The sequence below is a fragment of the Dendrobates tinctorius genome, unplaced genomic scaffold (assembly GCF_039654945.1).
Source record: "Dendrobates tinctorius isolate UK_male_01 unplaced genomic scaffold, ASM3965494v1 ptg000084l, whole genome shotgun sequence".
Lineage (NCBI taxonomy): Eukaryota > Metazoa > Chordata > Amphibia > Anura > Dendrobatidae > Dendrobates > Dendrobates tinctorius.
Window position 1 is genome coordinate 23,071,245 of NW_027361752.1, and position 23,269 is coordinate 23,094,513.

The following is a 23,269-nucleotide window of genomic DNA, read 5'->3' on the forward strand; positions in this document are numbered from 1 at the left end:
TTCTCTAATATTAAGAGGTGCCAATGGATAGTACATACCCTCCAAGGAGTACCTTAGTCAAAATTCCAAGATGCTGATCGCTGCTGCTTCTTCTGTGTAGGGTATTAGAAGCCAGCATAGCGGAGAACAAGGCCAGCCTGAAGAGGACGCACACGGAGGTATGGAGCGACTCTCCTAATCCTTACGACAGGAAACGTCAGGACAACTGTCCCGTGGGGCTGAAGAATGTGGGGAACACCTGCTGGTTCAGTGCAGTCATTCAGGTGAGCATTTATCTCTTTTACCTTTTCCTTCCTTTGATTTACACAGTGATTGTGACAATTTGTCTTGCATAGAAATGAGCAACCGGAACTGTAAAGTTCGGTGTTCGTATTGTGATGATCTCCAAACACGGGCTTCTCCTGGAGGTCCGTTTCAAAGTTTAGGAGTTCGGGTCCCCATAGACTTCCATGGGGTACAAGTTCGTGTACAGTTATGGTACCTGAACCGAGCTATGGACTAAAGTTAATTCGAACCTGACAAACCAGATAACGAATGCCTGCAGTGAAGGAGCCAGTCTCATTAGACCTTTTTTAATATGTGACATTTAAAGGGAATCTGTCACCAGGTTTATGCAGCCCCATTTGAGAAATGCAGAGACCCTAATTCCAGCAATATGCCACTTATTGGGCTTTTTTCTGTAATTTTGACTACACCGTTTTACCTGCTGCAGCTTTGCTAGTCTTCTCAATATCTCCTATGTTGTCCTAGATGTCCATAAGCTTTCATTAACCCCCTGCCTTTTACCACTGATCGATTGGTAGCTTTCTCCTGATGCACGGTGTTGGCAGAAAGCTGGCAATCAATAGCAGTCTGTGAGGACTAGCAGAGCTGCAACAGAGAAGTCATTTTATGAAAAATACAGCAACGAGCCAAGTAAGTGACTCCAGTCTGGGTCTCTGTTCCTATTTTAAATTGCCCTCTGATTCATGAGCATAAACCTGCTGACAGATTCTCTTTCACAAGTCTGATTAAAGGTATATTTTAGAAAGCAAGAATTTGCAATCGGCCTTGTGGACTTCAATTGACGGAATGTCCTTGGTAATAGGAGATAATAATGTTAATGAGGATTGCTGTATACTTTTTATTTTAGAATGACCCCTACCTCTAGCCGGTATTGAAAAATTGATGACAAACAATACCTTTTTCACCTTATCTGAACTCGTTCGCTCATCACTACTGGTCGCTCATAAACCCTCACAGCTGGACTGAGGGGGGAGGGGGTAAGGAATTTTACATGGGGTTATCCTATAACAAGATGACTCATTAGAGACATAAAAAGAGACCTCGCACATATTCAGTGAATGAGTGATCTCACGTGGCCAATGCCAGGATTGTAACCCAATGCCCGGACTCTGGAGCGTCTGCCGAGTTCATGTTTATGGACTGCACGGCGCGTACGTGGCCAATACAGTCATAAGGAGCGCGCTCGGATTTCTTTCCACATTATACCCAGTAGTGACCAATCTGCCTCGATAAGAATATTAGAAACCTGATTAAAGTGGGTGACGGCATTTAACCTCGGGTTCATGTTTGATCTAATTGACATATGAAGCAGTGTTGCCAACTTGAGTTTTTGTTTTTTTTCTGGACAGATTATTAAAAAAAGAAAAAAAGCACGAGCAGACAATAATATATCTTACGAACACAGCCATATTAAAACATTGATTATTAGTGACTCAGGTCTACAACCCATAATTTTGATTCACTGTGAACTGTAAAATGATAATTACAATCCACATCATCTGTATAAGTTTCTTCAGATTTATACCAAAAAAAAAATCTGACTCCTAAAAACAAATTTTTATGCAAAAAAAAGTGCAATATTTTTATGGACTTTCCTGGAATTTCTCGACGATTGCCAACCCAGATCTGATGCCAAGGAACTTCACATGTACAAATTAAAGACTGTCCTGCAAAAACATCATTTTTTTCCCCTAATAAATCAATGATTGCTGTGGTTCTAAAATCTATAGTTCTGCCCCGATCCACCCAGAAAACAACCAGGTACTTTCATGCAAATATGTGTAACCCTTACCAAGTTTCGGGATGACAGTCAGGGGAAAAAAAAAACAATGGCGATATGACAATGTAGAAGTACTGTGCGCACTCTATAAAGAAGCACTCCTCCACCAATCAAAATTATCTTCTTAATATATTGCAATCCTCATATTATAAAGAATTGTGTACTTACAATTGCTAATTTTTCCCTTCTACCCAAATAATTCTTCTCTTCCATTAGGTCTATGACATCACATGATTAAAAACAGACTAGCTGAATCCTTCTCTTCTCTATGCAGAAACAGGAGGTCAATTTTCCCTGCGTGAGTCTTAAGTCACTGCAAAAGACCTTGGCAGGGGGGAAGGAGCAGCAGCTGGGTCAGTAGTTGAGGAGGGGAATGATAATGCAGGGACAAGAGACTTCCTGTTTCTACATAGAGCAGAGAAAAGAGAAGAGTTAGTTGGGTACAAAGGCAAAATGAGCAATTGTGAGTACACAGTTCTGTATAATATGATGATTGCAGTATATTAAGGGGATAAAAACTTTGATGGGAGGAGCCGGAGTGCTTCTCTAATATGATTGATCCACCATTTCAAACCTGAATGGACCTGGATCGATAGTCACTGATGTATAGTGACTTTGCTCTGGCTGAAAAGCGCCCGAGCAGGGAATACCCCACCATAATGCCAATATATGTTATTGGGCATATGGAAAGAAATAACATAATTGATCCAAATAGGGTGTCCAACCGTTAAATCATATATAATCCCTACAAAATATCTGCGGAGGTTGGCACTCTAGAGGGGGAACGTTGTGGTGCCCCCCCTTTAGAATATCGGGTAGGAGGGTTCCCCTAGTGGCTGTAGGGAATTATAGGGCTCCCAGGGTCAGGATGATCTCTGCTTGCTGTCAGTGGTAAAGTATCTAAGCACAAAGCTATTGCTTTGTGTGTTTTTTTTTTTTAAAAGAAAATAACCTAATTAAAAGATTAATCCCAAAATATTAAGTCATCCGCTCAAGGTTCAGGACACTGTAACCCAGGAACTTGGCGCAATGCTCTGCTATTTCCGGCATGCCCAGTGACCATGAATGGAGCAGAGTTTGAGCGTGGCACCTCCATTCTTGAGTGCGGTTCTTGAGTTCTAGATCCGCGATCGCTTGGGGTCCACTTCATTGCATCCCCAGCGATCAGTAAGTTATTTCCTATTCTATGGATAACTTAACGTGGGAATAACCCTCTGATTCCACCAAAATAACCTTTTAGGAAACACCTGTAAGACCACTCCATAAACAGAATGGACTAAATATAGAAAGACCGAGAGAGATCAACTAGTGATTGTAAAAAGTGGCTGCTGTTGAAGGATCCTTCTAAATCAGATCAGTCAACAGCCCCCCATTGTCTTCTGTCTAAAGGCCCCGTCTCACTAAGCAATCTCGGTAGCGAGATCGCTGCCGAGTCACAACTTTTGTGACGTAACAGCGATCTCACCAGCGAGATTGCTGTGTGTGACAGCGATCAGCGAGCGGCCCCCCTGCCGGTATCGCTGATCTCTGGAAGAAACCTCTGGACATTTCTTTGGTCGCTGGTCTCCCGCTGGCCAGCACGCATCGCTGTGTGTGACCGCGGGAGACCAGCGATCAGGTGTAAAAAACATAATAAAAAAAAATAAAAAATATAGTTATTCTCACCTTCCGACGTCCTGTTCAGCCATCCTGCCTCTCTCCACGCTCCGGTCCCAGTGATACTATTTTCTACAGCGATAGCCAGCGATGCCGGGCGCTCGGCATCGCTGTGCTGATCGCTGGTGAAGCTGTCTGTGTGACAGCTCACCAGCGATCACATAGCGACTTACCAGCGATCCTGACACCTTCATATCGGTGTCGGGATCGCTGGTGAGTCGCTTAGTGAGACGGGGCCTTAATTGAAGTGGAGTGCGAATATCTTTTAATTCGCCGGTCACAGCTCGCGTCTATTCCTTTCCATCAATGGGGAAATATTATTATTTTGATTTGTTTACAATAAGTGGTCTGACTCTACCGAAATCAAAGTCTCCACAAGTACCGTAACGGATAGTAACAGATGGCGAACCATGGCCGCTGCTGTCAGCTGCCGAGACGGGATTGTTTACTTCCTCTGAGTCATGTGTCTGCGTGGTTGAGTCTGACCTCAGCTGGAGGGATCCGTTATCTGGCTGCTTATTTTCTGCCTACAAGATCAGTTGCACTTTATTAATGAAACTTCCATATTTGCAAAAAAGAATAATCTGAATGAATTAATGTAGCAAGTGAGATCCGTGCGGAAGGCCGGCCGTGAAGTTCTCAGCGCGGCGGAAATCTGCTGATCAGCAATGTGTGACCGCGGGATCTGTTTATATATAAATATGGAATGTGGACGGCGAAAACATCATATGATCCATGTTCTCTGCAGATCGGGTATATTTAAAGGTGTATTCTGTCTTTGGTAAATAACGTTAATTCATTGTGTAATAAAGACCTATAACTTCGCCCAACAACTGATTGATGTGGCAGTAGTGTGCCGGCAAGATCCACGTCCCCTTCACCAGGCACAGCTCCATACTAGTGAGGCGCGAACGTGCTGGGATAAAGCGTTATCAGAGCATGCTCGGGTGCCAGCAGGGTGACTTTGGTGTGCTTGAAAATTTTTAGCGAATCCCGCGGCTGTTCAACATCATGAGTCGGTGATGGCGATAGTCATGCTGCAGTTGTGTATTTTGGGGTCTAGAGCAAAAGGGTCTCACAGTCTGGAAACAACTTCTGATCAGATGACTGAAGGGGGTGTCTTCATGAATATATGGTAGTGCCAGTGCCTGGCACTGCAGCCCAGAAGGGTCTGCTCAATTGGGATGGTCAGCATGGCTTCCACTGCTCAGATGCTAATGTCCTGTCTCCAATGATAAAGTAGGTGTGATAATTAAAAGATAAAAATAATATATATTTATCTTTTTATTCTAACCTAACCAAATATCAGACCGCTTGTAAGAGGAGGTACAAGGAGACAGTCCGACTGTCACTGCGCAGTGAGCACTCAAGAATAACAGTACAAATGAATAGAAATTATTCAAGGAGGCAACTATAAATTGGCGAGATCCCTAACTAAAGGTAGACCATCGAATGGAAAAGTGTAGTGGTGAGACCTTTTAGAATTTGAAGAATAACGTATCCCATGATTAAGGAATATGGAATGCAAGTTTCAAAATGTATTGCTGGTCTTAATGTTAGGAGGATAAAAGACAAAACAAGGGAGAAAGGGGATTGAGGTTAGGGAGGGAATCTTTGCAAGGTGCAAATTTGGGATGAGTCTCCGTTGGAAGTATAAAGTGAGCACTATCTGACAAACACATTGGGCCCGATACATCAAGACCAGCATTGTTCACACTGGTCTTGATGACAAGATGGGCTATAGTCAGACACTCCTGATTCATGAAGAGGTGCACACCTCTTCAGGAATCATTAGCGCCTGACAAGTTGAGGACACCTCTGACCACAAATCCTATATTGCCTCTGCTGGAGTACAGTTTGTGGGGAAGCGAATGTCGACCCCTCGTCATGTATATGATGAGTAATGGTCGAATCACTCCTGATCCACTCCAGCTCTGTCCACTTTATTGGAGCTAGGCGAAGATAGAGTGGATATGCCAAAATGGAATTTCTCCATCGCTTCATTGGGGGCACAGGAACCATGGGTGTATGCTGCTGCCCCTAGGAGGCTGACACTATGCAAATAAAAGTTTGCTCCTCCTCCGCAGTATACACCCCACCGACTGGCGCTCGATTAATCAGTTTAGCTTAGTGTCAGTAGGAGGTGGACACGGGTCTTTCATTAGACCCTTATCTACCTCAGTGTGCGTCGTTCCTTTTCAGGTATCCGGAGGGATACAGAGTGAATAGTCACATCTGTATTCCCACAGAGAGACTGAGTACGGTGTGTACTGCCGCCCCGTATCCTCATACGTCTACCCGGCAGGATCAAGAGCCCCTAAAACGGATGCGTGTCCGGGCTACCCACCGATCCTGGCACCCGTCTCCAACCCACTTGCCCACCAGAGCCTGTCGGTCGATGGAGACACGGACGCCCACTAAGAGGGTTTCTTATGGACGTCTTGATTTCTTTACCTGGATAATGAGGTTCCTTTCTCTCCTCAGGTTCTCCTTAGGACAAGACTACGGAAGGTAAGTATCTGCAACCCGCCCGTCTCCCTGGCAGCAGCGTTTTCCTGGCTCCCACTCTGGGCGGTGGGGAACGGGTATCGGGGAATCACTGTTTACGGCACTCCCTTTCCACTGGGCGATGTCACCCAAATCCTCCGTTCCCGGGGTTGTAGCAGGCCGCATAGCGCCGTGGCAATGCGGCCTTTGGAATGCCTCCGCGCCGCCCCGCGACTGCGTTTCTAATCTAGGCCCCGGCTTCTGTTCGGGCCTTGTTCTGAGGCGAGGCCACGCCCCTTCTGGCCCCGCCCACTCCTCCCAGTCATCCTGTAGGCGTTTAGCAGCGCCATCTTTGTACTCCTGGGAGAGCGGTTAGCTCCGCCCCTTTTGCCGATCCACAGTGAGCTAATTACCTCCCACCGCATTCAGGAAGCGTGCGTTTTTACCTCAGCCTGGGAGCTGGTCACCTTCTTTTCCTGTCTGCGGGACCCGCATACCCAAGCGAGCTGTGCAGCCCTTACTGGAAGTCGCTTCAGGACACCGGTTCCATGAATAGCTCTGCACTGCAGACTGACACCCTCCTCAGCTCTCCGTCCCCTAACCGTCTGGCACTGCTTAGTGGGTTAGCTCACCATGTCTAATTCTAAACCACTTCGCTCTCGTCGTCCAACTTCCTCTTCCTCCGTGGTGGTCGGTCATTTTGCATGTTCTTCTTGTAAATGCAAATTTCCATCAGGTCAGTCCTCTCCCCTCTGTCAGGACTGCAGCAACCCCATTGAACCCACCGCCCAGGAGCCCTTGGTTGTCCCAAGTGAGTGTGAGGCCCCTATCCCAGGGTGGGCTTCCTCTCTGTCACAATCTGTGGCTGATCTTACCAGGGTGTCTCAGACCCTAGTTTCCGTACTGGATAGGTTGCCCCTGCAGGCGTCCGCAGGACCCAGGGGGTCACAGGAAGCTCTGGTTGAGCCTGCTAATATTAGCCGTAAAAGATCCAGACAAGAGCACCGGTCCGGTTCCTCTTCCCGGTCCGTCTCACCCCATAGCCCGTCCCAGTGGCCTCCTTTGTCCCGATCTTCCTCACCTGAGCCAGGCGAGACTTTCTTGGATGTGCCCTCTGAGGATGTTTTGGAACTGGATTCGGACCAAATCGCAGATATGAGGGATATGGTTCAGAGCCTCATTGGAGCAATCAACCAGTTCTTCAATATCAAAGATTCGCCCGCGGACCAGGAGGTCTCCTTCAGACGGTCTAAACCACCTTCCAAGGTCTTCGCTCCTCATTCGGAGTTCTAGAAGATTCTGTCCAGAGAAAGAGAAAATCCGACCAGGCGCTTTCAAAGAGGAAAACGCCTTGGCGTGTTATATCCTTTCTCGGCGGAGCTCATCGCAGACTGGTCAGCTTCTCCGGCAGTGGACCCGCCGGTTTCCAGACTATCTAACAACACGGTCCTTCCGATTTCTGGTGGAGCATCTCTAGGAGATCCTAATGACAGTCATAGAATCCTTTGCGAAGTCAGCTTTCGAAGTGGTGGCATCTGTTCTAAGCCCGGCCTTTGCTTCTACTTGGGCTTCTAAAGCCATAGCCAAATGGGCTAAGGCTCTCCGCCAAGGCATTCTGGCCAGAGACCAGCCAAAGCAGCTGGCGGACCTCGCCGATCAGATTTCGCATGCAGGCGAATATTTGGTCTCTGCCTCCCTGGATGCCGCGTCTTGCGCAGCTCAGGCATCTAGCAATTTGGTGGCTATTCGGCGCACAGTTTGGCTTAAGGCCTGGCAGGCGGACTTATCTTCAAAACAGTCCCTCACCAGCCTACCGTTTCAGGGATCACGCCTCTTCGGCGACAGGCTGGACCAGATTATTAAGGACGCCACCAGAAGCACAAGCTCCCTTCTTAACCCGTCAAAACCTCGCCGGCCTCCTCCAAAACGTCAGTTTCGGCCCTTTCGTCGCTTCACGACAACAGAGACGCCTTCCCACCAGCAGAGGCCACAAACGCGCCAAGATAGAAGAGTTTCCTTTAGGCCCACTTCTTCCTGGCGCTCCCATTCCTCCCAAGGTAGATCCACCAGAGCCAAACCTGGAAGGTCTTCCTCCGCATGACTGGCATCAAAACCCCGGCACATCCACCCAGGTGGGCGGCCACCTTCTTGCATTCAGGGACGTCTGGCTTGCCTCGGTGGAGGACGCTTGGGTCAGGGAAGTTGTATCCTCAGGATACAAAATAGAATTTGTTTCTCGCCCTCGGGATCGATTCTTCGAATTCCTGGCCCCCGAAAGACCCCGCCTTGGTTCCAGATTTCTTTACAGCCATCGCCTCTCTCCTCATTTCGGGGGTAATTGTTCCTGTACCAGAAAAAGAGCGCTTCACAGGTTTCTATTCGAACCTGTTTGTAGTGCTGAAAAAAGGCGGCACGGTTCGGCCCATTCTGGATCTAAAATTACTGAACAAAAGGGTCCGTCTGCGACATTTCAGGATGGAGTCCCTTCGTTCAGTAATCGCTTCCATGGAGGCACAAGAATTCCTGTGCTCCATAGACATTCAGGATGCCGATCTACATGTCCCAATCTTCCTGGGTCATTCCTACGCTTCGCCATACATCAGGAGCACTTCCAGTTTGTCGCCCTGCCGTTCGGTCTCGCCACCACCCCCAGGGTTTGGCAGCGTTGATGGCCATTTTGAGGATCAGAGGTCTCGTGCTCTTCCCTTACCTCGACGAAATCCTCATCAAAGCTCCGTCCTTGCCCCAGGCTATCGAAAGTCTGACCATCGTTTGCGACACTCTTTCCCAATTCGGGTGGATCATCAAAAGAAAAAAGTCCTGTCTGGTTCCAACACAACGTCTTGTGTTTCTAGGCATACTTTTCGACACCCGTCAGGCAAGAGTTTTCCTTCCCGAGGACAAGAGAGTAACTCTTCTGCGGGATGTTCGCTTGCTTCAGGGCCCCCGACTCACTTCCCTCCTATCAGCCATGAGAGTCCTAGGGAGGATGGTTGCATCGTCGGAAGCGATTCCCTTCCCCAATTCCACTCAAGATCGCTTCAGCGGGGCATTCTGTCACAGTGGATCAAGTCTGTCTCCTCCCTGGATTGTCCAATTAGACTCTCATTTTGGGTCAAGCTGTCCCTCAATTGGTGGCTAACATCACCTCTCATAGCCCAGGGCCGGTCCTTCCTTCCGGTACATTGGCAAGTGGTGACGACAGACGCCAGCCTTCTCGGCTGGGGCGCAGTGTTTCACCATCTGACCGTCCAGGGTCGTTGGTCGACGCAGGAAGCTACTCTTCCGATCAGCGTCCTAGAGATACGGGCAATTTTTCTGTCCCTGTTCCTTTGGGACAAGCTGCTCAAGGGCTTGCCAATTCGGATTCAGACGGACAATGCCACAGCGGTGGCATATGTCAACCACCAGGGAGGGACTCGGAGTTCCTTGTCATTGGCCGAGGTATCCAAGATCCTTCATTGGGCAGAGGTGTCAGTCCCAGCGATAGCCGCGGTACACATTCCCGGCGTTGAAAACGGGGCCGCAGATTTTCTCAGCCACGAGGGCCTCGCGGCAGGGGAATGGTCCCTACATCAGGAGGTCTTCTATCAGATTTGCCTTCGGTGGGGTACTCCGGATGTGGACCTTATGGCGTCCCGTCTCAACAGGAAAGTTCCACGGTTCGTTTCCAGGGCCCGCGATCCTCTCGCGGTGGGCGCCAATGCTTTGACCATTCCTTGGTCACAGTTCGCGCTCCCCTATCTGTTCCCTTCCCTTCCTCTTCTCCCCAAGTTGTTGAAGATCAAGGCAGAAGGGGTGCCAGTCATCATCATCGCACCGGATTGGCCCAGAAGGTCTTGGTTCGCGGACCTCGTCAACCTTCTCGCGGACGCTCCTTGGACGCTTCCAGACAGACCAGATCTGCTGTCTCAAGGTCCAATTTACCTCCCCAATTCTCGGTCGCTCAATTTGACGGCGTGGCCATTGAGACCGCAGTTCTGAAGGAGTCAGGCCTTTCAGATCGGGTAATTCACAGAATGATCCGGGCTAGGAAGCCGTCGTTTTCCATAATATACTATCGAACGTGGAAAGCCTATTTTCGTTGGTGCGAGTCCAATCGCATTCCACCTATGTCTTTTTCGCTCCCTTCGGTGCTGGCATTCCTCCAGGTGGGCCTGGACACTGGTCTGGCCCTTAGTTCTCTAAAGGGTCAAGTTTCGGCGCTTTCCATTCTTTTCCAGAAGACGCTATCCTCTCGTCCGCAGGTCAAAACTTTTCTGCAGGGGGCAGCCCATGCAGCACCGCTGTATCGAGCTCCCATGGATCCCTGGGATCTCGATCTAGTCCTAGAGGCTCTACAAGGTTCCCCTTTGAGCCTCTCAAGGAAGCTTCTCTATCTTTTCTCTCTTGGAAAGTGGCTTTTCTCGTGGCCATTACTTCATTCGGCGCGTCTCGGAGTTGGCGGCTTTTTCTTGTCGTCCGCCTTTCTTGGTGATTCACCAAGATCAGGTGGTACTGCGGCCTCCTCTGTCCTTCCTCCCCAAGGTGGTATCTGCTTTCCACCTGAATGAAGACATCGTTCTACCTTCTTTTTGCCCGGCTCCAATTCATCCCCGGGAACGCTCCTTGAGCAAACTAGACCTGGTCAGGGCGATGAAGGTCTATTTGGCTAGAACTGATACGTTCCGGAAGACAGACTCCCTTTTCGTCATCCCAGATGGTGTTCGAAAAGGCCTGCCGGCCTCCAAGGCGACTATTGCTCCCTGGATTAGATCGGCAATCTTAGAGGCTTACCGGGTCAAGAACAGAGTGCCCCCTCCTGGGGTTAAGCCTCATTCCATCTGGGCAGTGGGCGCTTCCTGGGCGGTGCACCACAGGGCTTCCGCACTTCAGCTTTGTAAGGCTGCAACCTGGTCTTCTGTCCACACGTTTGCAAAATTTTACAGGGTCCACACCTACGCTTCGGCGGATACCAGCCTAGGAAGAAGGATCTTGCAGGTGGCGGTGGTGAGTCCGCTGACCTAATGGAAGTTTGCTTTTCCCTCCCTAGGGACTGCTTTGGGACGTCCAATGGTTCCTGTGTCCCCCAATGAAGCGATGGAGAAAACAACAGGATTTTTGGTTGCTTACTGTAAAAACTGTTTCTCGGAGCCTTCATTGGGGGACACAGCACCCTCCCATGTTTCAACTTCTGTTGTTTGTTCTGTGTATTATAGTTACAGTTGAGCTGTATGTTTGTTTTCTATTCTATTGCTTCTACTGCTTTCTCACTAACTGATTAATCGAGCGCCAGTCGGTGGGGTGTATACTGCGGAGGAGGAGCTAACTTTTTTATTTGCATAGTGTCAGCCTCCTAGGGGCAGCAGCATACACCCATGGTTCTTGTGTTCCCCAATGAAGGCTCCGAGAAACAGATTTTACGGTAAACAACCAAAAATCCTGTTTTCTTGTGATTTCCAGGGTAATAGGATTGACAGCAGGAAATTTTATATGCATTTTTTTTAGGCTGTTTCTGTCAAAATGATCTTTAAAAAAAAACAAAAACTGAGTATTAGTCTTTCACTTGAATAGTAGTCTTTCTCTCATAATTTAAGACTGAACTATGGTAGTTTCAGTTAAAAAAGCGCTGTCAGAAATTCCAGTGTTTTTTATGAGGTGCAGTTCTTGTGTGTCCTTCCTGCCTCCTGCTTGCAACAGCTGACAGAAATCTATCATAAGCGGGAGGCACGGATGAAAGATGGTTCATCTAAAATACACTGGACAATCTACAGTGTGAATCAGAGGACAGAATAATTTTTATTTTATTTTAAGAGCACCTTTGATCCATGGTGCTGTACAAGAGAAGGGGTTGCATAGCATATAAATTATAGATTACAGTTAAACTAACCATGACAGACTAACGCAGAGGGTCTGCCTTTGCGGGCCTACAGTCTACATGCCATATTTTCCGGACTGTGAGACGGACTTTTTTCCCCAAAATTTTTTGGGTAAAATAGGGGTTCATCTTGTAGTGAGAATATACTTACAAAATACTGTGGCAACAGTCCCGGTCTGATGCTGCAGGGCGATGCAGCCTTCCTTCCCAGGCTGGTGCGGCCGTTGTGCTCTGTGGTGTGGGGGGGGGCCTTCGCTGGCATTTTCCATTGCTGCAATGTGGTGGCCTCTGGGAAAATGGCCGCCGGGGGCGGCGCATGCTCATATTCAGATCTCTGTGCACACTGGTGGGTCATTGGCTCCTGTCGCTAGGCTGATTGGCTTTGGCCATTTGCAGTTTCCTAGAAGCCTCTGGTCAGTGAACAGGTCAATCTTTTATCTCAGAGAATACACCTTGTAAATTTAGTTTATTAAAAGGCTTGGCTCGGTCCTAAGAGGCACTTGCTCACAGGATGGGTACTGCCAGCCAGTTTTCTCCGGCGAGGAGACATGACTCTCGCAACCGATTAGCAGTTGAGACTAACGTCTTATTTTGACAACTGTGAAAAGTGACTGATGACAGATGGCTCCTTAGTGAGGCTAATTCTAAAAAGAGCTGAGACAATGTGTACTTGTCACCCTACTGGGACACGCCGTCCTGTAAATGATGCAAAAATATATTGTTTAGGCTCCTAGATACTTTTTATTTTTTTTTATAATTGTACTATGGATTGGCTTGATTGCGTATAAACGCTAAAGATGGTTGGATATCTTGCAAAGTGGAGCAGAAATTTATAGGATGACTAAATTGTCAATTCACCTTTACAAAACTTTTGTCACGTTGTAGAAACAAGTCAGAAGTTTTGGCCGGTGACATCCGTGTTCGGAGAGCCCAGTCAATCGCTGAAACAAAGGGGAAGAGGGAGGCTTTTCGGCTGAGCTTGTCTCTAGTCTTTGCAGAGAGCAGCGCTTTTGATTCTCTGCTATAAGAATCGATGGGCCGGCAATGCTTGGACCCTCAACGATCAACGTTACAATGTCAAAAGTTTTCTACGCGTGCCGTCAATCTTTAAAACTAGAATGGCAAAGAACCAAAAACTTTGATGTCAACTCTTTGTTCTTATGTAGTAGACAAAGTAATCCTTTTAATGTCAGCTGGAACCTCCATTCATTTTCAACCATTTTTTTTTTTTTTTTTTTGTTGGGGTCCGCTGACTTGTTTGTTCCAAAACGGAAACGGATCCGTTTTTTGCATCTTTGGCGGATTTCAACTGATCACAAAAAACGGAAGTGTGAAACAGGCCTAACACAACAGATGTTTATATCTGGAAAATGCCTTTAAATCACCATATTGTTACAACAGTCTTTCTTGGAGATCACACTCTGAGATAATTGAATCTACAAAACCGCTTTAAAGGGAACCTGTCAGTAGGTTCAACCCTACTAAGTAGAGATGAGCGAGCATGCTCGGATAAGGTGTTATCTGAGTATGCTCGGGTGCTCGAAAACTATGTCCAAGTCCCTGCGGCTGCATGTTTCACAGCTATTTGACAACCGCAACACATGCAGGGATTGCCTGTTTGTTACTCTATCTGGTGTCTTATTCCAATGACATTCATATTTTGTCCATCTCCCGGAATATCTGGCTCCAGAGCTGGTTTTAAATGAAATGAGGTGTTACTGCGGCGAGACATGTAATGACTGACAGTCCGCTCATTTAAAATAAGCTCTACATTAGAGGCAGATTCTTCTCTGGGAGATCTATGTCCGGCACATAGATATTAACATCTCATTTACATATTTAAAAAATGTGGATTTCCCTGGAATAAGACATCGGATGACAGATATCAAGGTATCATTTTATTCATGCCCTACATGCCCATATAGACGACTTAGGAGGGTTTATCCTTCCAACAGATTCCCTTTAAACTCTAGGAAACCCTGTGCTCCGTTTTTCCACAGTGCCTCCACAGGGCAAATAAAGCATTACTTGGGGAACACTGGAATCACTAGGTTATGTAAGGATGTTGGTCGACAAGTCTCCTGGAGGACCCAACTACTGCAAAATTATCAGGCTTCTCCCATTTTTACCCAATGTGTATAACAAGCTTTAGAAGCAAGCGGGCAGCCATTCACAGGGCGCAGTCAAACGCTGACACAAGTGTGAATGAGTTTTTATTTGTGAGGATAAACTACGTATGTGAGAAACAATCATTGTGTCGTTTAAACTTGTTTCTTTCTCTTTCAGTCTCTCTTTAATCTGCTGGAATTTCGCAGGCTAGTTTTAAACTACAGCCCCCCTGCCAGCGCTCAGGATGTTCCACGAAACCATAAGGTGGGTGTGCGCACGCTCTATACACGTGGGCATACATGCTGCATACATGCTGCGGTTTCATCATTTGTGCTTAAATGCCCACAGCGAAAAGGACAAGTGTGAAAATATTATAGCACGCATTAACTTTCACATGAAGTTCTGCATTTTGCCATTCTTTAGTAATTCCTATTGGAAATGTATTTCAGATGGGTAAGTGAGCTTTGATTGGACAGTGTCGGTGTGTAGTAAGTGGCGATTGCACAGTGTCGGTGTGTGGTGAGTGGCGATTGGACAGTGTCGGTGTGTAGTGAGTGGCGATTGCACAGTGTCGGTGTGTAGTGAGTGGCGATTGCACAGTGTCGGTGTGTAGTGAGTGGCGATTGGACAGTGTCGGTGTGTAGTGAGTGGCGATTGGACAGTGTCGGTGTGTAGTGAGTGGCGATTGCACAGTGTCGGTGTGTAGTGAGTGGCGATTGCACAGTGTCGGTGTGTAGTGAGTGGCGATTGCACAGTGTCGGTGTGTAGTGAGTGGCGATTGCACAGTGTCGGTGTGTAGTGAGTGGCGATTGCACAGTGTCGGTGTGTAGTGAGTGGCGATTGCACAGTGTCGGTGTGTAGTGAGTGGCGATTGCACAGTGTCGGTGTGTAGTGAGTGGCGATTGCACAGTGTCGGTGTGTAGTGAGTGGCGATTGCACAGTGTCGGTGTGTAGTGAGTGGCGATTGCACAGTGTCGGTGTGTAGTGAGTGGCGATTGCACAGTGTCGGTGTGTAGTGAGCGGCGATTGCACAGTGTCGGTGTGTAGTGAGCGGCGATTGCACAGTGTCGGTGTGTAGTGAGCGGCGATTGCACAGTGTCGGTGTGTAGTGAGCGGCGATTGCACAGTGTCGGTGTGTAGTGAGCGGCGATTGCACAGTGTCGGTGTGTAGTGAGCGGCGATTGCACAGTGTCGGTGTGTAGTGAGCGGCGATTGCACAGTGTCGGTGTGTAGTGAGCGGCGATTGCACAGTGTCGGTGTGTAGTGAGTGGCGATTGCACAGTGTCGGTGTGTAGTGAGTGGCGATTGCACAGTGTCGGTGTGTAGTGAGCGGCGATTGCACAGTGTCGGTGTGTAGTGAGCGGCGATTGCACAGTGTCGGTGTGTACTGAGAGGCGATTGCACAGTGTCGGTGTGTAGTGAGCGGCGATTGCACAGTGTTGGTGTGTAGTGAGTGGCGATTGCACAGTGTCGGTGTGTAGTGAGTGGCGATTGCACAGTGTCGGTGTGTAGTGAGAGGCTATTGCACAGTGTCGGTGTGTAGTGAGAGGCGATTGCACAGTGTCGGTGTGTAGTGAGAGGCGATTGCACAGTGTCGGTGTGTAGTGAGAGGCGATTGCACAGTGTCGGTGTGTAGTGAGAGGCGATTGCACAGTGTCGGTGTGTAGTGAGAGGCGATTGCACAGTGTCGGTGTGTAGTGAGCGGCGATTGCACAGCGTCTGTGTAAGGACACGTCCGTTATACTCGCCTATGTATACATCTCTAGGAGTAGCAGAGGAGCAGCACAATGCAGAGGTCTAAGACGAGAAGATCCAGAGTTCTGATGATATGGGGAATGCAGCAATTTACTAGAGCAGATATTTGTGGTGGAGACAAGTCCACTTTAAGCACTTTAAAGGGCTGACTCATCCTTTATATGCTGAAGCGGTGTCACGGATCAGCTGATCGTCGAATGTTCAGCTGCACAAACTCCCTGCGATCTGCTAGCGGTGCAGTTTTTTCCTATAGCAATGTTAATACTGAATGCAAACCCGTAGAGTAAAGAATTCATTTTTTTATGCATGAACTTGCTTATCCAAGTTTTTCCCTGAATGAAAACCCATTGAAATTAAGGTCCTCATAATATGTAATATCCCACTGCTGCCAGATCAAGTGTCACTCTTTTAGCAGTGTTATACCTTCTTGGCACATAGAGGTGGGCCTGGCGTCTTTTTGCCCCAAAAGTCCATATTGAGACTATCCCTTTAAGGGATTGGCCCTAATGGTAGCATTTTACCTACAGCCATACAGGAAACTCATTCTAGTGCAGACATGCGAACAGTTATCTATTTTTCTAAATCTCTTGCACTGCAGGTTTTTCTTGTAAGGAGCGTCGGGGACGGCCGCGGGCCTTGCAGTCTCTTAGGTCACCACCTACGGTGTGAGATCCAGAGTTGTTAGGATGTAATGTGACTCCACATCGCTCGCTCTACTATTGGGGGTGGAAACCTAGGAGGCGGTAAGGGCCATGGTCCGTCCCTGCTGCTTTCTAGGAATCTAAATCGGCGTTGGAAATGATATTCTGTATAATTGGCGATAAACTGTGATTGTGTCCCCGTATGTATGTTTATGTATATGGTGTCAAGTCACACAAAAAGGCTTCAATGGACACTTGTGGCGACAGTATTAAATAAAAAAAAAAAACGCTTAAACTCCCCGACTAACATTGTTTCCTTACTGGCAGCACATTGTCACATGACCACTGCAATCGACCATTGATCGGTGATAACTTGCTGATCCATCATCTGGGAACCAAGAGCGAGGCTTTGCAGAGCGCCACCTGATTGGAGCGATGGCTAGACTTGTGCACCACTGCATTCTCTATGGGACTGCTGGAGTATGCCAAGCACTGCACTCATTTCAGGCAGACCCAAAGAGAATGCATGGAGATATGCTGTACATGTCAAGCCACAGTCACGCGGAGCTCTGCAGATCTGGCTGGCCAACTGCTCTGTAATAGTTATTCTACCGCAGGCAATGAATTGACCTGGAAAGGAGGCTGGCTTAGCTGTTTATATGAGAAAGTCAGCCCTTCACGCATTGCCCCAGTCACATGCCGACAGTGTCGGTGTGTAGTGAGCCACGATTGGACCGTGTCGGTGTGTAGTGAGCCGTGATTGGACCGTATTGGTGTCTAGTGAGCCACCATTGAACAGTGTTGGTGTGTAGTGAGCCGCGATTGGATAGTGTCGGTGTGTAGTGAGCCTCGATTGGACAGTGTCGTTGTGTAGTGAGCCGCGATTGAACAGTGTCGTTGTGTAGTGAGCCTCGGTTAGACAGTGTCGTTGTGTAGTGAGACCCGATTGGACAATGTCTCGGTATGAAGTGAGCTGCGATTTCACAGTGTGTGTGCAGTGAGCCACGATTGGACAGTGTCGGTGTGTAGTGAGCCGCGATTGGACAGTGTCGGTGTGTAGTGAGCCGCGAATGGACAGTGTCGGTGTGTAGTGAGCCGCGATTGGACAGTGTCGGTGTGTAGTGAGCCGCGAATGAACAGTGTCGGTGTGTAGTGAGCCGCGATTGGACAGTGTGGGTGTGTAGTGAGCCGCGATTGGACAGTGTCGGTGTGTAGTGAGCCGCGAATGGACAGTGTCGGTGTGTAGTGAGCCGCGATTGGACAGTGTGGGTGTGTAGTGAGCCGCGATTGGACAGTGTCGGTGTGTAGTGAGCCACGATTGGACAGTGTCGGTGTGTAGTGAGCCACGATTGGACAGTGTCGGTGTGTAGTGAGCCACAATTGGACAGTGTCGGTGTGTAGTGAGCCACGATTGGACAGTGTCGGTGTGTAGTGAGCCACGATTGGACAGTGTCGGTGTGTAGTGAGCCACGATTGGACAGTGTCGGTGTGTAGTGAGCCACGATTGGACAGTGTCTGTGTGCAGTGAGCCACGATTGGACAGTGTCGGTGTGCAGTGTTGTGAACGAGCCCATGAGTGGAGTGGTAAAATCTGGGATTGGAGCAGATCGGGGCACCTGGCATAGGCTTGCAATTTGATTTCTTTGTAGAATTCGGATCTGAAGATCGCTGCCGAACCTATTGATAAAAAGCCCCAAAGGCGAGCAAACGTCACTCTATTAAGAAGGCGCTCTGCCCCTGACAATGCTTCTTTTGCCATTTAGAAAGTGTATTCTTCCGTTATGGCAGGAGCCCATGGTACATGTCAAATCGGCTTTATCCACCTACATCATGATGCGTGGCCGGCTGCTGAGCAGAGACTGCTGCTGTAGTCTGCGTCAGGCCAGAAGCCATGACGTCATCACTCTTCTGTCTCAAGAAGCCTGTGATTGGCTGTGGAGGTCAGGTGACTAAAACAGCACATGTGATCAGAGAAACATCCAATGTAATGCCGTTTTATTCACCCGACTGATACATCCACTCTCATGCCTCTGTGTCTGGTGACAGAACAGTAGGACAACATGGCTTCCAGTCCGGTGCAGTCCGATGGAGCAGCGTGCCCTGGATCCACCGGGGTGAAAGCAGCCGAGATGCATAAATGTTATTTCCCACCCTTGCGTGGCGCCCGTGCACTTTTGTTATGACTGGACAACCATTTTTGGGCAATATCGGCTAGATTTGCTGTTAATGGGGTATTCTTATTTTTGACAGTCATCTGTCTGTGGGATAGGGGATAACTTGATGATTGCTGAGGGTCTTCTCACTGGGGCCCCAGCGATCCTGAGAACTGAACCCCGTCTGAATGGAGTGGTGGTTGATGAGGTGTACCGCCACTCCATCATTCTTTATGGGACCACCAAAGATGGCCAAGTGCTTCACTCTACTGGTCTTTGACAGTTCCCTTAGAATGAATGGAGCGGCGCTGCGCTTCATCATACTCTGTTGTATTCTCACATGGCTATTTAAAGCACCGGTTCTTGGGAACGCTGGGGGCTTGTCTCCCGTTACCGTGCATCCAGTAACTGTCCGTGAAGGGACCTACAGTATGGAAAGAAGTGGGAATGCTCAAATGTGACTGACATCTCTATAAACTTGTCATGGAGAAGCTTTGTTCTGTGGGTTCCTGGTGCTGAGCTTCCCATCACTAGAACAAAGGGACAGAATTGCTCAGCACGGTCTTGCCCTACACCTACTCCAGTGTCGAAGGAAAGCAGCCCTCGGATAACCACTTGTACAGTCATGGCCAAAAGTTTTGAGAATGACACAAATATTAATTTTTACAAAGTCTACTGCTTCATTTTTTCTAATGGGAATTTTTCATATACTCCAGAATGTTATAAAGAGTGATCAGCTTAACAGCAATTACTTGCAAAGTCAATATTTGCCTAGAAAATGAACTTTATCCCCCAAAACACATTTCAACATCATTGCAGCCCTGCCTTAAAAGGACCAGCTAACATCGTTTCAGTGATTGCTCCATCAACACAGGTGTGGATGTTGATGAGGACAGGGCTGGAGATCAATCTGTCATGATTAAGTAAGAATGACACCACTGGACACTTTAAAAGGAGGCTGGTGCTTGGCATCATTGTTTCTCTTCTGTTAACCATGGTTATCTCTAAAGAAACACGTGCAGTCATCATTGCACTGCACAAAAATGGCCTAACAGGGAAGAGTATCGCAGCTAGAAAGATTGCACCTCAGTCAACAATCTATCGCATCATCAAGAACTTCAAGGAGAGAGGTTCCCTTGTTGCCAAAAAGGCTCCAGGGCGCCCAAGAAAGACCAGCAAGCGCCAGGACTGTCTCTTAAAAGTGTTTCAGCTGCGGGATTGGGCTACCGGCAGTGCAGAGCTTGCTCAGGAATGGCAGCAGGCAGGTGTGAGTGCATCTGCACGCACTGTGAGGCGGAGACTCTTGGAGCAAGGCCTGGTCTCAAGGAGGGCAGCAAAGAAGCCACTTCTCTCCAGGAAAACCATCATGGACAGACTGATATTCTGCAAGAGGTACATGGAGTGGACTGCTGAGGACTGGGGTAAAGTCATTTATCTCTGATGAATCCCCTTTTCGATTGTTTGGGACATCTGGAAAACTGCTTATTCGTAGAAGACCAGGTGAGCGCTAGCACCAGTCTTGTCTCATGCCAACTGTCAAGCATCCTGAAACCATTCATGTGTGGGGTTGCTTCTCAGCCAAGGGAATGGGCTCTCTCTCAGTCTTGCCTAAGAACACAGCCATGAATAAAGAATGGTACCAGAATGTCCTCCAAGAGCAACTTCTCCCAACCGTCCAAGAGCAGTTTGGCGATCAACAATGCCTTTTTCAACATGATGGAGCACCTTGCCATAAAGCAAAGGTGATAACTAAATGGCTCAGGGAACAAAACATAGAGATTTTGGGACCATGGCCTGGAAACTCCCCAGATCTTAATCCCATTGAGAACTTGTGGTCAATCATCAAGAGACGGGTGGACAAACAAAAACCTTCAAATTCAGACGAAATAAAAGCATTGATTTTGCAAGAATGGACTGCTATCAGTCAGGATTTGACCCAGAAGTTGATTGAGAGCATGCCAGGGAGAATTGCTGAGGTCCTGAAGAAGAAGGGTCAACACTGCAAATATTGACTTGCTGCATTAACTCATTCTAACTGTCAATATAACCTTTTGTTACAGAAATATAATTGCAATCATATTATGAGTATGTGATAAAAACATCTGACAAACACACATAAAAACCAGAGGCCAGCAGATCATGTGAAAATATAATATTTGTGTCATTCTCAAAACTTTTGGCCATGACTGTACTACTTCTTTGGCTCGATGGTGGGAGCCTCCTTGCAGCCAGAACCCCAGCGATCAAAATGTCTGACATCTCAGAAGCCTTTATAAAGATGGTTACACGTTACCTCTGCCATAGTAATTCACTCCGGGTGGTCTCACAGGAACATGGTGGACACGATTTGAAGGTGATCTCATATTAAGATATACTGTTTCACTCTTTCAATGAGGATACTTGACAACATAATAGGATTTAACGGGGTTTCCCGATGGGGGCCTGGCTCCAGGATAGGTGATGACTCAGTGATTGGTGGTGGTTTGACCAGATGGACCTGCACCGATTGGCAGGACAGGGAATTATTATCCATGACGGGGCATTTTTTTACTCTATTTTACGATGGAGCAAAAGTTTAGACGTCTCACTGCCGGAGAAAGTTTTCTGAAAAAAGCAAGTGCAGCGCTCATGCACAATGCTGCTCCTTTGAAATGGGGATGAAAGTCAGACCTACCCCGATCAACAAGCTGCTGCCTACCCCATGAATATTCTGTGGATAGATGATGACTTTTCACCAGGGAACCCGTTTAACAATTCACAACGTGCTTTGAAAAGTGTCAGCTCTGCTACTATTGTGTATGGTGGGCACAAGATGGTGTAATGGTCGTCTGCTTAGAATGGGAACGAGTTTAATATGATCGTAAAATAACTTGACTTTACCATCCGAGTACGATTGCCATTTTCTCTTGTGCCATAGGAACATAGGAATCTGCCTTTTATGCGAGAGCTGCGCTATCTCTTCTCACTACTGGTCAGTTCTAAGAGGAAATACGTGGACCCTTCCAGGGCAGTGGAGATTCTGAAAGATGCCTTCAAATCCAACGATTCCCAGCAGGTGTGTAATCGAAGAGTTGTGGCCATAGATCCTGCAGAATAGCTTATTAGTAAGGTGCTGGGGCGTTAAGTGGTCGATATCTGCGCCACCACTTGTTTATTTCACCAAACTTGTGTGTATGTGTAGGCTATGTTCACACTGGGTGTTTTTGCTGTGGTTTATTTTATGCAAATTTTAAACTGCTTTCTATAGTACCAGCAAAAGCTTTGAGATTTCAGAAAACTCAAGCGCACAATTACTGTATTTTTCGGATTATAAGACACACTTTTTCCCCCAAAATTTTGGGGGGAAATGGGGGTGCGTCTTATAATGCAGATATACCTTACCAGCCGCGGTGGAGCAAGGTGCCAGGGTCGATACTGGAGGAGGCAAGAGTGGAGCATTGCTGCAGGCTCGGATGAGGGGGTGTCCCAATTTGCGCCACTGCTGGTGTTCAGTTTTGCAGGGGCTCTGCTGACATTTTGTGAAAACCCAGAGCCCCCGTGCTTAAATGGTTAACTGTGCGGTGGACTCCGGGAACATGGCTGCCGGGGCATGCGCAGATGGACATATCGGCAGCAAGATCTTGGGAGGTGAGATCCCAGCGCTTAGCCCCCGCACCACCAAACACCCGCAGCGGAGCACATCGGAACATCCCCTCATCCCAGCCTGCTGTGTGCAACAACGCTCCACTCTTGCCTCCTCCAGCAGCGACCCTGGGCCCCCTCTTCACCGCAGCCACCACCCCCAGTAAGGCCTGTTTCACACTTCAGTTTTTTGTCAGTTAAAATCCGCCAAAATGGCGGAAAGCGGATCCGTTGCTAAACTGATGTGAACGGATGCCACCGGACCGTTTTTTTGACGGATCCGATGAATGAAGAATTTTAAAGGAACCGCAGCCCAGAGAGAAAGAGAGAATTTTTTTTCCAGCCGCCAGAACAGACTTTAGGGTTAATTTTCAGGCTGAGTGAAGTCTTTCGGGCATGCACAGTGTGAAGTGCGGATCCTGTCACCCAAAAAAACGTTACATTCTCCGTTCGGGCATGTCGGTGGACGTCAAAATTTTGGCGGATCCGCAAAAAAACGGATCCAACGGATGGCCATCCGTCAAGATCCGCCGGTAATGAAACTCAATAGGGAAAAAAACGGATCCGCCAAGCAAAATGGCAGATCCGGTTTTTTTTTGCAAAACGGCGGATCTTGACTGATGGACAAAAACTGAAGTGTGAAACAGGCCTAAGCAGTAAGACGCATGGAAGCACCACCAGTATATAAAAAGAAAAAGTTTTTTCCTGTTTTTCTCCCAAAATTTAGGGTGCATCTTATAATCCGCAAATTAAAGTATTTTTTTTTCCTGACTGAATTGGAAAACTGCTGTGTCTTTGAAAACTGCAGAATGTCACTTCTTTCAGTGTTTTTGCAGCATTTTTTCACCCATAGAAAGCAATAAGTAAGTGTAAAAACTTAGCAAAAAACGCAGGTATCAAGTTTTGCTGCATTTTCGGTGCAAAA

General features: G+C 47.7%; 1 protein-coding gene across 2 annotated transcripts in view; it reads left to right on the forward strand.

Annotated features, from left to right (window-relative positions):
• Window positions 1–23,269, forward strand: part of USP25 (ubiquitin specific peptidase 25) — a 146,383-nt gene that overhangs the window by 44,112 nt on the left and 79,002 nt on the right. For both annotated transcript variants that reach the window (XM_073584479.1, XM_073584480.1), the window contains exons 5-7: window positions 101–263; window positions 14,352–14,438; window positions 21,641–21,778. In XM_073584479.1, the coding sequence (XP_073440580.1) occupies window positions 101–263; window positions 14,352–14,438; window positions 21,641–21,778 (388 nt within the window). The remainder of the gene's footprint in view (window positions 1–100; window positions 264–14,351; window positions 14,439–21,640; window positions 21,779–23,269) is intronic.